The sequence below is a fragment of the Manacus candei genome, unplaced genomic scaffold (genome assembly GCF_025592945.1).
Source record: "Manacus candei isolate 608988 ecotype Guabito, Panama unplaced genomic scaffold, ASM2559294v1 h1tg000158l, whole genome shotgun sequence".
Classification (NCBI taxonomy): domain Eukaryota; kingdom Metazoa; phylum Chordata; class Aves; order Passeriformes; family Pipridae; genus Manacus; species Manacus candei.
Genome location: NW_026138206.1, coordinates 133937 through 149334, shown reverse-complemented (window position 1 = coordinate 149334; position 15398 = coordinate 133937). Strand labels below are relative to the sequence as shown.

Below are 15398 nucleotides of genomic sequence, written 5' to 3'. Positions count from 1 at the left end.
CCCCTCACAGATTCTCACTTGACTCTGGCTGCAATTACATCGGTGCAATAACTTCTTTTCCCTTCCTAAGGATGTTATCTCAGAGGCATTACCACCATTTCAGATTGGCTCAGCCTTGGCCAGAGACGTGTCCGCCCTGGAGCTGGCTGGCATTGGATCAGCTGGACATGGGGGAAGCTTCCTGCAGCTTCTCACAGAAGCCACCCCTGTAGCCTCCCCTCCACTCCCAAAACCTGCCCACGGAAACCCAATCCAAATGAGAATGGCTTCACACTGACTGAGAACAGGGTTAGATCGTGTATTGGGGGAGAATGTATTGTGAGAGTGCTGAGGCACCAGCACAGATTGCCCAGAGAAGCTGTGGCTCCCCCATCCTGTCCCTGAAGTGTTCAGGGCCAGACTGGACAGGACTTGGAGCAAACTGCTCTAGTGAAAAGTGCCTCTGCCCATGGAAGGGGCAGGGGGGACTGGATGAGCCTTAAGGCCCCTTCCAAGCCAATCCACTCCAGGATTCCATGGTTTTATGGCTCTGTGGCAGAGTCATTTGATGACAGGCTCGCCTGAACTCCAGTCCAGCTGTGAGCTCTGATGCAGCACCACCACTGTGACAAGAGCATCCCCACTGTGACATCAGCATCCCCACTGTGACATCAGCATCCACACTGTGACATCAGCATCTCCACTGTGACATCAGCATCCCCACTGTGACATCAGCATCCACACTGTGACATCAGCATCCCCACTGTGACATCAGCATCTCCACTTTTACAAGAGCATCCCCACTGTGACATCAGCATCCACACTGTGACATCAGCATCTCCACTTTTACAAGAGCATCCCCACTGTGACATCAGCATCCACACTGTGACATCAGCATCTCCACTGTGACAAGTGCATCCCCACTGTGACATCAGCATCCCCACTGTGACATCACCATCCCCACTGTGACACGAACACCACCAAGGCAAGCCCTTCTTTCTGCATCCCAGCCGACTCCAGCCAGTCGTGGTTCGCCATGGACTTGCTGACACGTGTCGTGCATGCTCTGCTCCTGCTGGCCCTGCTGCTGGCAGTGACTCCCTGCCCAGGAGAGTCCAAGGAGCTCTGCCCGCACCCCTGCCGCTGCCAGAGGCGTGGACTGCTGGACTGCCGCCACGCCGGCCTGGCCACCGTGCCCCCGGCCACCCGCCGACGGGCCCTCACCGCCCTGTGAGTCCTGCCTGCCCCACACACCCCCTCCAGCTTCCCCTGCTCGCCTTCTTAGTGCTGGAAAGCCCAGCCGGGACAGCCGGCACAGTCACTGCCAGGAGACACGCTGCCTTTGGGGGGTTGTGCTGCACTGGGAGGGTGAAGCCAGGCTGGCCAAGCCGTGCCTTCTCCAGGGAAATCCCACTTCCAGCTCTGCAGCCAAATGGGCAGGGGAAGGGCTTTTCCTCAGGGGTCTGTTGTTCCTTTGCAGAGATTTCACTGGCAACTCGATTGCTACTTTGGATGAACAAACATGGAAGGAATACCCCTGGACTGAGACTCTGTAAGTGCCAGGCAGCATTTCAAATGCCCGCAGTTGGGGTGTTTTCCATCCTTTGGTCTGGTTTTGGAGCAGCAGCACCACAGAACTCCTTCCCAAGTGAAGTCAAAGTTGGGCTGCTCCGCACGGAGGGCTGTGACTCCCCAGGCCTTCCCAGGATGCCAAGAAATGCCCTGAGCTGTGTGCCAGGCACGGCACCGTCCCCGGGGCTGTTTGCCCAGGGATCAGGCTCCGCTCAGCTCCAGCCAGCCAGGAGCAAGGGCCTGCTGGCCATGAGTGGGGACCATCCCTGCAGGGACCCCAAGAGTTGCTTCAGGAAAGCTGCTGCAGGGTATTTTCCCAGGAACATGCCATTGCCTGCGGTGGAGCGGCTGCTGTACCATTGTCCTTTGTGTCATTGCAGAGTCCTCAGGGACAATGAGCTGCAGGCAGTGAAGAGCCATTCCCTGGAGGGGCTGTTCCTGCTGAAGCACCTGTAAGCACTGGCCCCTGCCCACCATGCCGGGCTACTGCCTCCCCCTCCCTTGGGGCCCTGCTGCTCAGCCCAGCCCTGGGCAAGTGGCCTTTGTCCTCCCGGCTTCCAGCCTGCAAATGCAAGTCAAAAGGACAGTGCCCATGGAATGAACATTTTGTCTTCTCATTGCAACAGGGACTTGTCTGCCAATAGGATCCTGTTGATTGAGGAAGGGGCTTTTGAGCCACTGCCTTTCCTGAGGCTTCTGTGAGTCAGGAAGTTTCTTTGGGGTGTCTTTAGTGAAATCTTTCTGTTTAGAACCCTTTCTGTGTTAGAAAATGCTCCTGTTTTCAGCACAGTCACTAAATGTCCCCTGCTAAAAGCACATTTCCTCCAAAGGGATCCTTCTTTGCCCCAGCATCCTGTAGGACAGACCCGATTGATTTCTGTCATCTTCTCTTTCCCCAGAAACCTCAGTGGCAATGGCCTCACACAGATCCACAGCAGCACCTTCCAGGCATGGCACGGGATGCAGTTTCTAGAGGAGCTGTAAGTGGGACAAGGTCCAAAGGCCCATCAGAGCCAGACCCCGCAGGGACACTGGGGCAGAGCTGCTCTGCCCTGTGTAAAGTACTGAATCCCACTGTGGATGTCAGCCAGGGAGCACCAGGAGTCTGCAGCCGGAAAGCCCCTTTCCCTTGACCTGCTTCTCTTCTCCAGGGCTTCCTTGAACCAGCCACGCCATCCCCACCTGCCCTGACCCACAGAGCTCACGTCCTTCCCATCACCCCTCACACCTCTCTGCTGCTTTTTCAGGATCCTAAGCCACAACCCCCTGACCGTGATTGCTGACACAGCATTCTTCAAGCTGCCTTCAGTCAACTATCTGTAAGTCTTGACTCCTCTGGAGCAGATCAACAGAGATCTTTGTGTCTCTCCAGTGGCCTGTTCTCAGGAAGCAGAGATCCAGGAGCAAATCTCCCTCTTCTCCCAGCCTCTTTGTGCTGGAGGCACAACTGTCCCCGGCACTGGCAGAACAAGTCCAATCAGCTGTGGTGTGTCCCCAGCTGCAAAGCACCCAAGCAGCTGGGACAGAAACTTTCAGAAACGAGAGACCATCCAGGTCTGGGGCCACAGAGTGGCCAGAGGGCTCTGGGAATACTCCAGTCCTGTCTGAGCACTGTTGGCAGCAGTCCAGGGCTCCTGCCTCCTTCAGGGACTGGAGCTGCCCCCAGGGAAGAGCAGGAGGGTTTGGAGCTGGAGAATCCTTTCTGTTGGCATCTGTCTGCCCCGAGAGCTGCAGGGTCCCCTCCTGATTGCAAGGCCATGGTTTGGAGCAGGGCAAAGCAGAAGGCCGGTCGGGTCTTGAATGGCTTGTCTTTGATTAGGCAGAAGTGGATCCCTCTGCCAGCACCCCCACGCTCCTCAGGGGCCTGGGCTTGCTCTCAGAGCAGAGCTGTGGGAATGTCACCTGAAAATTGAATGTGGTCTTTGAAATGCTCGCAGGGACCTGAGTGCAACTCAAGTGACTCCGCAGACGTTGCTGCTGCTCCTGCAGACAACAGGGCACTTGGAAACCCTGTGAGTAGCTGGGACTGAGGGCCAGCCACCAGCAGGGCCTCAGTGCTGACACAGGGGGTCTGCCTGGCAAACAAATCCCTCTGCCACTAAATCACAACAACCCCAGGAAGCTTTAGGGTTCCTGTTGACTTCCGGGAACCTCCCAACCTCACCAGCTCCAAGGCAGAATTTCAAAAGGGGGTTTAGATCACGGCGGGTCTGTTTCTCTCTTTCAAATGTTTTTTTGGGACCAGTTCCACTTTCAAAGGAAAAATCACGTTTTTGGTGTTTTGGGATTCACGTGAGGGAAGTTTTCCAGAGCTGTGGCAGACATGGAAGCACATCCCCCAGGCCTTATCTGTGTGTTGTCCCCCATGGCCTCAGAGACATGGATTGGGACGCTGGGTTTTCCTCCAATCAATAACCTCTTGTCTTTAGCAAACTGCCCAAGGCTGTGGCCTGCTGCCTCTGCCAGGAGCATGCCAGCACCGAGACCCCGTGCAGGACCATCCAGTTCCTCTGCGAGAACCTGTGCAGCAGCAGCAGTGCCCAGTGTGCTGGTAGGTGTCCTGCTCAGCTTGGGGTAGCCCTCAAATGTGCCCAGTTGCCTCCAGCTTGAGGAGATGCTGCAGCACGGCCCCGTTTTGGGGCAATTCCTGAGCTCCCCTTGGAGAAGACTTGGAACAAGCACGGGTTGGAAAGTTCCTGGTCATTACACATATCTGGTGGGTCAAATACTGTCTGGATAAGAAAGAGCTCTCTGGGCTAAACAAACACAGCAGCTTCCAACCCACCCTGTGCATGTGGCCAAGGAAAGCAGGCCTGCCCCATGCCCTTCCCAGGCACTGCTTCTAACCCCCAATTTCCCCTGAGAACCTCCTGAGCCTTTCCAGTGCCACCATAGCTTGGCCAGTCACAGCTCAGGGGCCAGAGGGGTCCCAGACCCAGCACATACATGGCCAAAGGGTGCAGCAGTGTTTGTGCTGCTCTGGCACAGTGACGTGGGCCCCAACCTGCCCCAAACCCACCCTGGCAAGCCCAAGACCCAGAAGGAGCGTGGATGCCCCTCAACAGGCTCTGCAGGCTCTGTGTCACCTCCCTGCCCATGTGCAGGAGAGAGGGCAGGAGCCCCCATGTGCTTTGCAGGGCATTACATGAACACCAAACACTGTTAGTGCCTCAGCAGCCTCTGGGCTGATCTTCAGTCTGGGCTCTCTCTCTCTTCACTGGCTCCTGCAGAGTCTCGGGGTGACCAACCACCCCAGCCAGCCATTGCCCCAGCCCAGGCACAGCCTGCAGCTCCTGCTCCATGTGAATTCCTCAATCCCATGTCAGGCTTGATTCTGCCTGCCAGGCTCACTCGGACTTTCAAAGCTTTCTGGGGAATTTAGAAACCAGCACTGGCTCACATCGAGCTGTGGGAGAGTCTCCAACAGCAAACCCATTTCCCTGGGATGTTTCCCTCCCCTCCAAACAGAGCCCTGGGAGACACCAGAAAAGAAACATCTCCTGTTCTGCCCTGAGGGGACAATCAGAGTGATTTAAGGAGTCTTCTCCCCTCCCCAACACATCCACCACTCCCCTCACCCACTCCCTTGTCTCAGAGAGGAGTTCCTGCTGCTCAGGGTAAACCTCTGCCCCTGTGTTTGTGCCAAGTTGCTGATCTGCTGTCTTGGTGTTCTCCAGCTCACACAGGTCCTGTGGCACAGACACAGGGAGAAGTAATGCAAGTGGAGCCCTCCAGAAAAGCAAAGAGCAGCCCAGTCTTGAACCTCAGGGCCAAGCAGCCTTCGCTGGCAGACCATGGAACCGTAACTCTTGGGGTTGCCCTGACCCTGAGCAGCACTGAGGGGGATGTCAGCAGGCTCAAGGATTCCAGATCAGATTCACATCCCCCTGAGCACCTCTCCAGGCAGGAAGGCAAAACAGCTGCTGATGAGCTGATGGTCGAGGTCAAGAATAATCTGCACAAGGCTAAAAGCATCATGACTGTGAAAAGCATCGTCTCACGCCAGCCCCAGCCTGTCAGGGAGAAGGATGTGGAGGAAAAGTCAATCACAGTCTGGGAACGAAAGCAGAAGGGCTCCCATTTGAACTGGCAGGCATTAAACCCCTGGGATGAAGCTGGTGGGTTAAACCCCACTGAGGACGACTCTGGACACCACAAAGTCCCCACGCTGCCTGCAAAACACTCCCCTTCGCACTCCACAGCAAAGGGCCGTCGTTTCTCCAGGGCTGTCAATATTCAGGACTACCACGATGCTGTGGAACAGACTCAGAACACCATGGGGATGGAGGATGTGGAGGATAGAGAAGAGGAGGAGGAAGCACCATCTTCAAAGCAGAACTATGGTTGGACTCAGGAACAGCACAACAAGAAGGCCAGCCAGCAAAAGCAGTGGGACTCCCATTTGAACTGGCAGGCATTAAACCCCTGGGATGGAGCTGGTGGGTTAAACCCCACTGATGAAGACTCCATCTCTGGGCACCACAAAGGTGTGGATGTAGCTCCATCTCCAATACAGAAGTACATTTGGAAAAAGAAAGAGCACAAGAAGACCTACAGCCAGTACTGGGTTGGCCAAAATCTGCTTTTCTACCAGGCGTTGGGCCCTGCCAAAGCCCAGGGAGAGCCCACAGGCAGAGAAAGCAAAGCCCAGCAGGCTCTAAACAGGAACCTGGATTTTCTGTCTGACCCGCTGGTTAACAACGGCCCCGCTGCAATCAGCAGGGTAGAGGACAGGGCTGAAGGAGAGCCTTCCTCTCGAGGTGGGCACTTCCCCCTCCTGCCTGACACCAGGGAGACATCTTGGAAGCAAGAAGATGAAGGCTCCAGGCTCCTCAACAAGCCAGGTAGCCCTGAGGGCCCAGATGTTTTGCCCATTCCAGGAGAGGACTTTGAAACCACGGTCGATCGTTCCCTGCGCTTGCTGGTGCCGGACGAAGGCCTGCGGGTGTTCATGGCCCACATGGAGCGAGCCCTGAGGACGGACTGCAGCCTGCCCGGGCTGCAGCTGGCCTGTGCCAAGATGGTCTCCAAGACTGGGCTGCTTATAAATCTCCTCAGCAAGAGGCAAGAGAGCGAGGGAGCCTCTGCTTTCACGAGACAGTGTCCTGTGGAAAAGACCATCTCCAGACACACAGCCTTGGAGGAGGGCAAGGAACACAGAGGGGAGGTAGGAGAGCTGCTGGGCACTGCTGGATGTGTCCTTCAGGGCAATGGGGAATGGAAGGAGCAACCCTCTCTCCCCTGCTGATCTTATCTCCTTTTCTCCCTCCAGAAACGACAGCCCAGGGACAAAGAAATATCGTTTGTGGTACTCCTGTCTGCCGTCACCACTGTTTTTGTGATGCTGAAGTGTGTCCTCCATGTAAGCTAATAACTCCTTTGACAGACAGCTGTCACTCAAGCCCTGTAGCTGCAGAGCCCAGTTGAGGAGCCCCGTGCACGTGCCGGGTAGCACAGGAGATGTTTGGCCAACCCTGGAGCTTGGGGCAGCATCCACACCCCCAGCTCAGCAGGGTTCAGCCTGCTTGGGGGAACCTTGTCCTGTCCTCCTTCCCTACTCCCCCCAGTTTTGCTTTGCTCTCCTGCCTTCAGCCATGCAGCAATGGGGTTAGGAGAGCTTTTGCCCTCTCTTGTTTTGCAAAGTATGGCAAGAAAACTCTGGTGTTACATGTCTCCCTTTCTCCTTCCCCAGTTGTGCTTCAGATCTTCTGCGGATTGTTTCCAACTGCCACAGAGTAGGAAATCATTGCTGAGAAGGTAATTACTCCCTGCCCGTGCCACTGCTGTGCCACCAACAGTCTTTACTCTGAAGAGCAACTCATCCCCAGGCCCCCCAGCCTTGCAGGAGCTGCTGCCAAAGACTCCCCTGCCTGTGTTTAAACCACGTTGCTTTTGGGAGAGCCCCAGCAAAGGAGCCCAGAGTGGGAGCCATGGGCACACATGTCAGAGCACATCCCAACCAGCCCTTCTCTGCACCGCTGCTGGGCTGGGGTCGGGCTCGGGGGGGTCCCACATTGCTGCCACCACAAGGAAATCCCTCTCTGCTCCAGTTCCCAGCAAGACTCTCCTCTGGGGACGGCTCTGCCCTATTTCTCCCTGCCCTGCTCCCCACAGAGGCTTTTAAAGAACTTGCTCCCATCCTTTCCACATGCCTTTCCCACCCAGGACTCATTCCCAGCCACGCCAGCCAGTGCTGTCCCTTCTGGGGCTCCCCAGATTCCTCAGGCTATGCCGAAACACCTGCCAGAAGCAGGGAGAGGTGCTGGCACTGCTGCTGCCCTCCCTGGACAAACCTCCCTGTTCATGGACTGGGAGCAGGGAATTCTGTGGAGATGATGCCCAAAAGCCTTTTTTTCCCCATCTCCCTTACAAACTCCAATGGTTTGCCCTGCTGGAAATGTCACTTCCCCACTCCTCCAGTGGCTGCTTCCCCGACAGGGCAGGGCACACACAGCCTTTCTGCCCTCAACCACCATCAACAGCTGCCTTCACTTTTGAGCCTTCTTTTCCCTTTGGATTTCTTCAGGTTCTTTGAGAAACTTCAGTGGAGAGGGAGGAAGAAGGAGTACAGCGAGGGAGAGGCTGTAGAGCAGGGAAGGGCAGGGAGCACATTCCAGTGCTGCCCCTCTGCCCACACTGCCTGCTCATCCTCACCTCTCCCAGTCATTCCTCTTCATGGCACTTTCCAGAGAATGCCCAAGCTCAGCGAAGCTGAGTTGCTCTTTGTTCAATACATCATGGAGGTCCTTGATGCCAAGGAAAAAGCATTCCGGAAAGCGATACAACAGAAAGAAGGCCCGTGAGGGAGAGAAGACTTTCAAGGAGGTGAGGAGGAAGGAAGAGCAATGGCAGCGCTTGTTCTCTAACTCCCGTTCCAGTCTAGGAACCACCGAGGCTTTCCTTGGATGCTATTTCCTTGACTGTTATTTCCTTGCTCTTCCTGCAGAGGGAAGCCCAAAGCACCCCAGGGAAGCAGCCACAGTGGGGCAGTGCCGGCAGCCCAGGACGAGGTGCCTGTGCCCAGTCACTGCAGGGCACCCCCAGAGCCGGCGCACTTATCCCTCCCCACAGAGGAGGCTGTGGGCACCCCAAAGAAGGCATCAAGCCCTCAGTCTCTCCTTCATCCTCTGTGCCAATGTTGTCCCCTGCATCCAATAAAAAATGGAGATTCCCCTTTTTCCTCCTCTGTTTCTTGATGTCTTTGTAAAAGCTTTTTCTGTTCTCTCTTACAGCAGTGGCCAAATTAAGTTCGAGCTGGGCTTTTGCCTTTCTAACTTTCTCCCTGCATAACTTGGTGACATCCTCGCCGTTCTCCTGCGTTGCTGCCCCTTCTTCCAAAGCTGTAAATTCTGTGTTTTCCCTCAGTCCCAGCCAAAGCTCCCTCCTCAGCTGCTGTGCTTCCCTGCCAGCTTGTCCTCTGGCACATGGGCACAGCCTGTTCCTGCCTGTGCCCTAAGGTTTCCTTCTTGGAAAATGTCCAGTCTTCCTGGACTCCTTTGGCCCTCAGGGCAGCGTCCCAGGGGACCCTCTCAACCAGCGTGGGTGGATTGATTCACCCTGGGGAACTCCTCAGACCTGGACAGACCTTCACCCACAGCATCACTGTCCCAGCCCTCAAGGTGCAAAACCACCTCCTGGGAAGGTGAGACCAGCTGGGAGGGGATTTGCTGCTGCCCCAAGCAGGGACTTGTTTCCATTCCTGGCACCCCTTTGCCCTGCTCCCTCACACCCACCTGGCTCCCAGGCTGACGGTTGGAGACTTTTCACTCCTGATGCCACTGCACACCCTTGGGAGCTGAACTGAGCAGTGGAAACGGAGAGGGAGCTCTTGGTGGACAGGGGAACCCCTGGGAGAGGAAGGAAATGTTCAGGAGCGACAATTGGGAAGTTTTTGGGCGAGGGTATTTCCCACCACTCAGTAGCTCCTATCTCACTCCTCCAGGCAGCCTCGTCCCTCCCTGCAGCTCTGGAGGACTTTGTGACTCCCGAGCTGCTGCAGGGCAAAAAGGGCTTCCGAGGTGAGAGGATTTCTGACACCAGCTGGACACTGACCCTGCCTGAGGGGCTGGTGTCATCGAGCATGGCCATCATCTCAGAGAGGGTTAAGGCACAACCTTGTGACACAGCTTTGTTAAATGTGGCTGTGAATAGCCTTCCCATAGTTGTCAGGGTGTGTGAGAGAGGAAACAGAGACCCGAGGAGGAATTTCTGCATGGCGAGGGTGGTCAGTCCTTGGCATGGGCTGCCCAGGGAGTGGGGGAGTCCCCATTGCCGGGGTGTTCAAGAAAGGCCTGGCGGTGGCACTCAGGGCTGTGGTGTAGCTGACAAGGTGCTGGTCGGTCCCAGGTTGGCCTGGATGGTGTTGGCGGCGTTTTCCCCCCTCCGTGGTGCTGTGCCCTGTGCCTGGAGCCCGCCGTGCCCAAGCGCTGCCCGAGCCGGCCCGGCCCGACCCGGTTGCCCGCGCTTTTGTGCTGAGGGCGTGGGGGGGGCGGCTCCCGGGGCCGCCGCGCTGAGGCGGAGCTGCCTCTGAGGCGCAGCTGCGGCGCTTCCCTGCCGAGCCCGCGGCGCCTCTGCTGGCGCTGCTGGGGGGCTTTTGGCCTTTGGCCGCCGTTCCCAAAGCTCCCTCGGCTTCTTTGGGACGGGGGTCCCTCCCGGGGCCGCCGCGCTCAGGCGGAGCTGCCGCCTCTCATGGTCCCAGCGCTTCCCGCCCTGCGGGGCTGCGGCTCCCTCAGCCTCTCCTGGCGGGAAGGTCGAGCTTTCCCCGCTTTTCCAAAGCTCCCCTCGCTCTCCCACAGCACTCCTGTGGTGGGTGAACCCCGGCTCGATGGCGGGTGCCCTCCAAAGCCCCTCTGTCACCACCCTGTGCAACTGGACAGGGCAGAGAAAATACAGGGAAAGGTTCCTGAGTTAAGGACAGGGAGAGATCACTCAGCGATTGCCGTCATGGGCAAAACAGGCTCAGCTTGGGGATAGTAATTCAATGTATTGCCAACAGAATCAGAGGGGCATAATGAGGAGTAAAATAAATCTTAAAAACACCTTCCCCCACCCCTCCCTCCCTCCCGGGCTCTGCCTCCTCCGCAACAAAGCGCAGAGAGACGGGAATGGGGGACACGGTCAGTTCATCCCACCTGCTTCGGCCACTGCTCAGGGACAGGAGCCAGAGTCCTTTCCCTGCTCCAGCACAGGCTTCCCACAGTTCACAGCCTCCTTCAGGCATCCACCTGCTGCAGCGTGGGCTCCTCCACAGCCTGCAGGTGGATCTCTGCACCCCCATGCTCCTCCCTGGGCTGCAGGGGCACAGCTGCCTCAGCAGGGTCTTCACTCTGGGCTGCAGGGGAATCTCAGCTCCAGAGCCTGGAGCACCTCCTGTCCCTGCTTCTCCTCTGACCTTGGGGTCTGCAGAGCTGTTCCCCTCACAGATTCTCACTTTACTCTGGCTGCAATTACATCTGTGCAATAACTTTTTTCCCTTCTTAAGGATGTTATCCCAGAGGCATTACCTCCATTTCAGATTGGCTCAGCCTTGCCCAGAGACGTGTCCGCCCTGGAGCTGGCTGGCATTGGATCAGCTGGACATGGGGGAAGCTTCCTGCAGCTTCTCACAGAAGCCACCCCTGTAGCCTCTGCTCCGCTACCAAAACCTGCCCATGCAAACCCAATCCAAATGAGAATGGCTTCACACTGACTGAGAACAGGGTTAGATCGTGTATTGCGGGAGAATTCTTCCCTGTGAGAGTGCTGAGGCACCAGCACAGATTGCCCAGAGAAGCTGTGGCTCCCCCATCCTGTCCTTGAAGTGTTCAAGGCCAGACTGGACAGGACTTGGAGCAAACTGCTCTAGTGAAAAGTGCCTCTGCCCATGGAAGGGGCAGGGGGGACTGGATGAGCCTTAAGGCCCCTTCCAAGCCAATCCATTCCAGGATTCCATGAGTTTATGGCTCTGTGGCAGAGTCATTTGGTGACAGGCTCGCCTGAACTCCAGTCCAGCTGTGAGCTCTGATGCAGCACCACCACTGTGACATCAGCATCCCCACTGTGACATCAGCATCCCCACTGTGATATCAGCATCTCCACTGTGACATCAGCATCCCCACTGTGACATCAGCATCCCCACTGTGACAAGAGCATCCCCACTGTGACATCAGCATCCCCACTGTGACATCACCATCCCCACTGTGACATCACCATCCCCACTGTGACATCAGCATCCCCACTGTGACACGAACACCACCAAGGCAACCCCTTCTTTCTGCATCCCAGCCGACTCCAGCCAGTCGTGGTTCGCCATGGACTTGCTGACACGTGTCGTGCGTGCTCTGCTCCTGCTGGCCCTGCTGCTGGCAGTGACTCCCTGCCCAGGAGAGTCCAAGGAGCTCTGCCCGCACCCCTGCCGCTGCCAGAGGCGTGGACTGCTGGACTGCCGCCACGCCGGCCTGGCCACCGTGCCCCCGGCCACCCGCCGACGGGCCCTCACCGTCCTGTGAGTCCTGCCTGCCCCACACACCCCCTCCAGCTTCCCCTGCTCGCCTTCTTAGTGCTGGAAAGCCCAGCCGGGACAGCCGGCACAGTCACTGCCAGGAGACACGCTGCCTTTAGGGGGTTGTGCTGCACTGGGAGGGTGAAGCCAGGCTGGCCAAGCCGTGCCTTCTCCAGGGAAATCCCACTTCCAGCTCCGCAGCCAAATGGGCACGGGAAGGGCTTTTCCTGAAAGGTAACAGCATCTGTTGTTCCTTTGCAGAGATTTCACTGGCAACTCGATTGCTTCTTTGGATGAACAAACATGGAAGGAATACCCCTGGACTGAGACTCTGTAAGTGCCAGGCAGCATTTCAAATGCCCGCAGTTGGGGTGTTTTCCATCCTTTGGTCTGGTTTTGGAGCAGCAGCACCACAGAACTCCTTCCCAAGTGAAGTCAAAGTTGGGCTGCTCCACACGGAGGGCTGTGACTCCCCAGGCCTTCCCAGGATGCCAAGAAATGCCCTGAGCTGTGTGCCAGGCACGGGACCATCCCCGGGGCTGTTTGCCCAGGGATCAGGCTCCGCTCAGCTCCAGCCAGCCAGGAGCAAGGGCCTGCTGGCCATGAGTGGGGACCATCCCTGCAGGGACCCCAAGAGTTGCTTCAGGAAAGCTGCTGCAGGGTATTTTCCCAGGAACATGCCATTGCCTGCGGTGGAGCGGCTGCTGTACCATTGTCCTTTGTGTCATTGCAGAGTCCTCAGGGACAATGAGCTGCAGGCAGTGAAGAGCCATTCCCTGGAGGGGCTGTTCCTGCTGAAGCACCTGTAAGCACTGGCCCCTGCCCACCATGCCGGGCTACTGCCTCCCCCTCCCTTGGGGCCCTGCTGCTCAGCCCAGCCCTGGGCAAGTGGCCTTTGTCCTCCCGGCTTCCAGCCTGCAAATGCAAGTCAAAAGGACAGTGCCCATGGAATGAACATTTTGTCTTCTCATTGCAACAGGGACTTGTCTGCCAATAGGATCCTGTTGATTGAGGAAGGGGCTTTTGAGCCACTGCCTTTCCTGAGGCTTCTGTGAGTCAGGAAGTTTCTTTGGGGTGTCTTTAGTGAAATCTTTCTGTTTAGAACCCTTTCTGTGTTAGAAAATGCTCCTGTTTTCAGCACAGTCACTAAATGTCCCCTGCTAAAAGCACATTTCCTCCAAAGGGATCCTTCTTTGCCCCAGCATCCTGTAGGACAGACCCGATTGATTTCTGTCATCTTCTCTTTCCCCAGAAACCTCAGTGGCAATGGCCTCACACAGATCCACAGCAGCACCTTCCAGGCATGGCACGGGATGCAGTTTCTAGAGGAGCTGTAAGTGGGACAAGGTCCAAAGGCCCATCAGAGCCAGACCCCGCAGGGACACTGGGGCAGAGCTGCTCTGCCCTGTGTAAAGTACTGAATCCCACTGTGGATGTCAGCCAGGGAGCACCAGGAGTCTGCAGCCGGAAAGCCCCTTTCCCTTGACCTGCTTCTCTTCTCCAGGGCTTCCTTGAACCAGCCACGCCATCCCCACCTGCCCTGACCCACAGAGCTCACGTCCTTCCCATCACCCCTCACACCTCTCTGCTGCTTTTTCAGGATCCTAAGCCACAACCCCCTGACCGTGATTGCTGACACAGCATTCTTCAAGCTGCCTTCAGTCAACTATCTGTAAGTCTTGACTCCTCTGGAGCAGATCAACAGAGATCTTTGTGTCTCTCCAGTGGCCTGTTCTCAGGAAGCAGAGATCCAGGAGCAAATCTCCCTCTTCTCCCAGCCTCTTTGTGCTGGAGGCACAACTGTCCCCGGCACTGGCAGAACAAGTCCAATCAGTTGTGGTGTGTCCCCAGCTGCAAAGCACCCAAGCAGCTGGGACAGAAACTTTCAGAAACGCGAGGCCTTCCAGGTCTGGGGCCACAGAGTGGCCAGAGGGCTCTGGGAATACTCCAGTCCTGTCTGAGCACTGCTGGCAGCAGTCTAGGGCTCCTGCCTCCTTCAGGGACTGGAGCTGCCCCCAGGGAAGAGCAGGAGGGTTTGGAGCTGGAGAATCCTTTCTGTTGGCATCTGTCTGCCCCGAGAGCTGCAGGGTCCCCTCCTGATTGCAAGGCCATGGTTTGGAGCAGGGCAAAGCAGAAGGCCGGTCAGGTCTTGAATGGCTTGTCTTTGATTAGGCAGAAGTGGATCCCTCTGCCAGCACCCCCATGCTCCTCAGGGGCCTGGGCTTGCTCTCAGAGCAGAGCTGTGGGAATGTCACCTGAAAATTGAATGTGGTCTTTGAAATGCTCGCAGGGACCTGAGTGCAACTCAAGTGACTCCGCAGACGTTGCTGCTGCTCCTGCAGACAACAGTGCACTTGGAAACCCTGTGAGTAGCTGGGACTGAGGGCCAGCCACCAGCAGAGCCTCAGTGCTGACACAGGGGGTCTGCCTGGGAAACAAATCCCTCTGCCACTAAATCACAACAACCCCAGGAAGCTTTAGGGTTCCTGTTGACTTCCGGGAACCTCCCAACCTCACCAGCTCCAAGGCAGAATTTCAAAAGGGGGTTTAGATCACGGCAGGTCTGTTTCTCTCTCTCAAATGTTTTCTTGGGACCAGTTCCACTTCCAAAGGAAAAATCATGTTTTTGGTGTTTTGGGATTCACGTGAGGGAAGTTTTCCAGAGCTGTGGCAGACATGGAAGCACGTCCCCCAGGCCTTCTCTGTGTGTTGCCCCCCATGGCCTCAGAGACATGGACTGGGACGCTGGGTTTTCCTCCAATCAATGACCTCTTGTCTTTAGCAAACTGCCCAAGGCTGTGGCCTGCTGCCTCTGCCAGGAGCATGCCAGCACCGAGACCCCGTGCAGGACCATCCAGTTCCTCTGCGAGAACCTGTGCAGCAGCAGCAGTGCCCAGTGTGCTGGTAGGTGTCCTGCTCAGCTTGGGGTAGCCCTCAAATGTGCCCAGTTGCCTCCAGCTTGAGGAGATGCTGCAGCACGGCCCCGTTTTGGGGCAATTCCTGAGCTCCCCTTGGAGAAGACTTCGAACAAGCACGGGTTGGAAAGTTCCTGGTCATTTCACATATCTGGTGTGTCAAATACTGACTTTCAAAGCTTTCTGGGGAATTTAGAAACCAGCACTGGCTCACATTGAGCTGTGGGAGAGTCTCCAACAGCAAACCCATTTCCCTGGGATGTTTCCCTCCCATCCAAACAGAGCCCTGGGAGACACCAGAAAAGAAACATCTCCTGTTCTGCCCTGAGGGGACAATCAGAGTGATTTAAGGAGTCTCCTCCCCTCCCCAACACATCCACCACTCCCCTCACCCACTCCCTTGTCTCAGAGAGGAGTTCCTGCTGCTCAGGGTAAACCTCTGCCCCTGTGTT

The 15398-nt window shown here is 56.7% G+C and overlaps 2 protein-coding genes across 3 annotated transcripts; both read left to right on the top strand.

The window, feature by feature from the left end:
* The first annotated feature begins 954 nt into the window (after nt 1-954).
* Nucleotides 955-9350, top strand: LOC127463359 (leucine-rich repeat-containing protein 37A-like). Of its 2 annotated transcripts, XM_051772679.1 has the most exons (15): nt 955-1209; nt 1460-1531; nt 1932-2003; nt 2178-2249; nt 2451-2531; nt 2799-2870; nt 3489-3563; nt 3981-4102; nt 5229-5602; nt 5924-6311; nt 6432-6718; nt 6824-6913; nt 7244-7308; nt 8078-8376; nt 8498-9350. In XM_051772679.1, the coding sequence occupies exons 1-14, from the start codon at nt 1016-1018 to the stop codon at nt 8352-8354; spliced, it is 2241 nt and encodes a 746-aa protein (XP_051628639.1). In that variant the 5' UTR covers nt 955-1015; the 3' UTR covers nt 8355-8376; nt 8498-9350. The 2 variants fall into 2 exon arrangements, with proteins under 2 accessions (XP_051628639.1, XP_051628638.1); XM_051772678.1 differs by having other exon boundaries at nt 5229-6311; nt 8498-9347.
* Nucleotides 9351-11703: 2353 nt separating this feature from the next.
* On the top strand, nt 11704-14994 carry LOC127463384 (leucine-rich repeat-containing protein 37B-like). The gene is made up of 9 exons (XM_051772709.1): nt 11704-12034; nt 12293-12364; nt 12765-12836; nt 13011-13082; nt 13284-13364; nt 13632-13703; nt 14322-14396; nt 14814-14935; nt 14990-14994. Exons 1-9 carry the CDS (start codon nt 11841-11843, stop codon nt 14992-14994), a joined length of 765 nt encoding a protein of 254 aa, XP_051628669.1. The 5' UTR covers nt 11704-11840.
* The last annotated feature ends 404 nt before the right edge of the window (nt 14995-15398 follow it).

Bases quoted from the DNA above. Each gene is read 5' to 3' on its own strand.
- LOC127463384 (XM_051772709.1), top strand. From the start codon at position 11,841: ATGGACTTGCTGACACGTGTCGTGCGTGCTCTGCTCCTGCTGGCCCTG. The intron at 12,837-13,010 runs GTAAGCACTGGC...TCATTGCAACAG, and splicing joins CTGTTCCTGCTGAAGCACCT to GGACTTGTCTGCCAATAGGA. The intron at 14,397-14,813 runs GTGAGTAGCTGG...TCTTGTCTTTAG, and splicing joins ACAGTGCACTTGGAAACCCT to CAAACTGCCCAAGGCTGTGG.
- LOC127463359 (XM_051772678.1), top strand. From the start codon at position 1,016: ATGGACTTGCTGACACGTGTCGTGCATGCTCTGCTCCTGCTGGCCCTG. The intron at 2,004-2,177 runs GTAAGCACTGGC...TCATTGCAACAG, and splicing joins CTGTTCCTGCTGAAGCACCT to GGACTTGTCTGCCAATAGGA. The intron at 3,564-3,980 runs GTGAGTAGCTGG...TCTTGTCTTTAG, and splicing joins ACAGGGCACTTGGAAACCCT to CAAACTGCCCAAGGCTGTGG.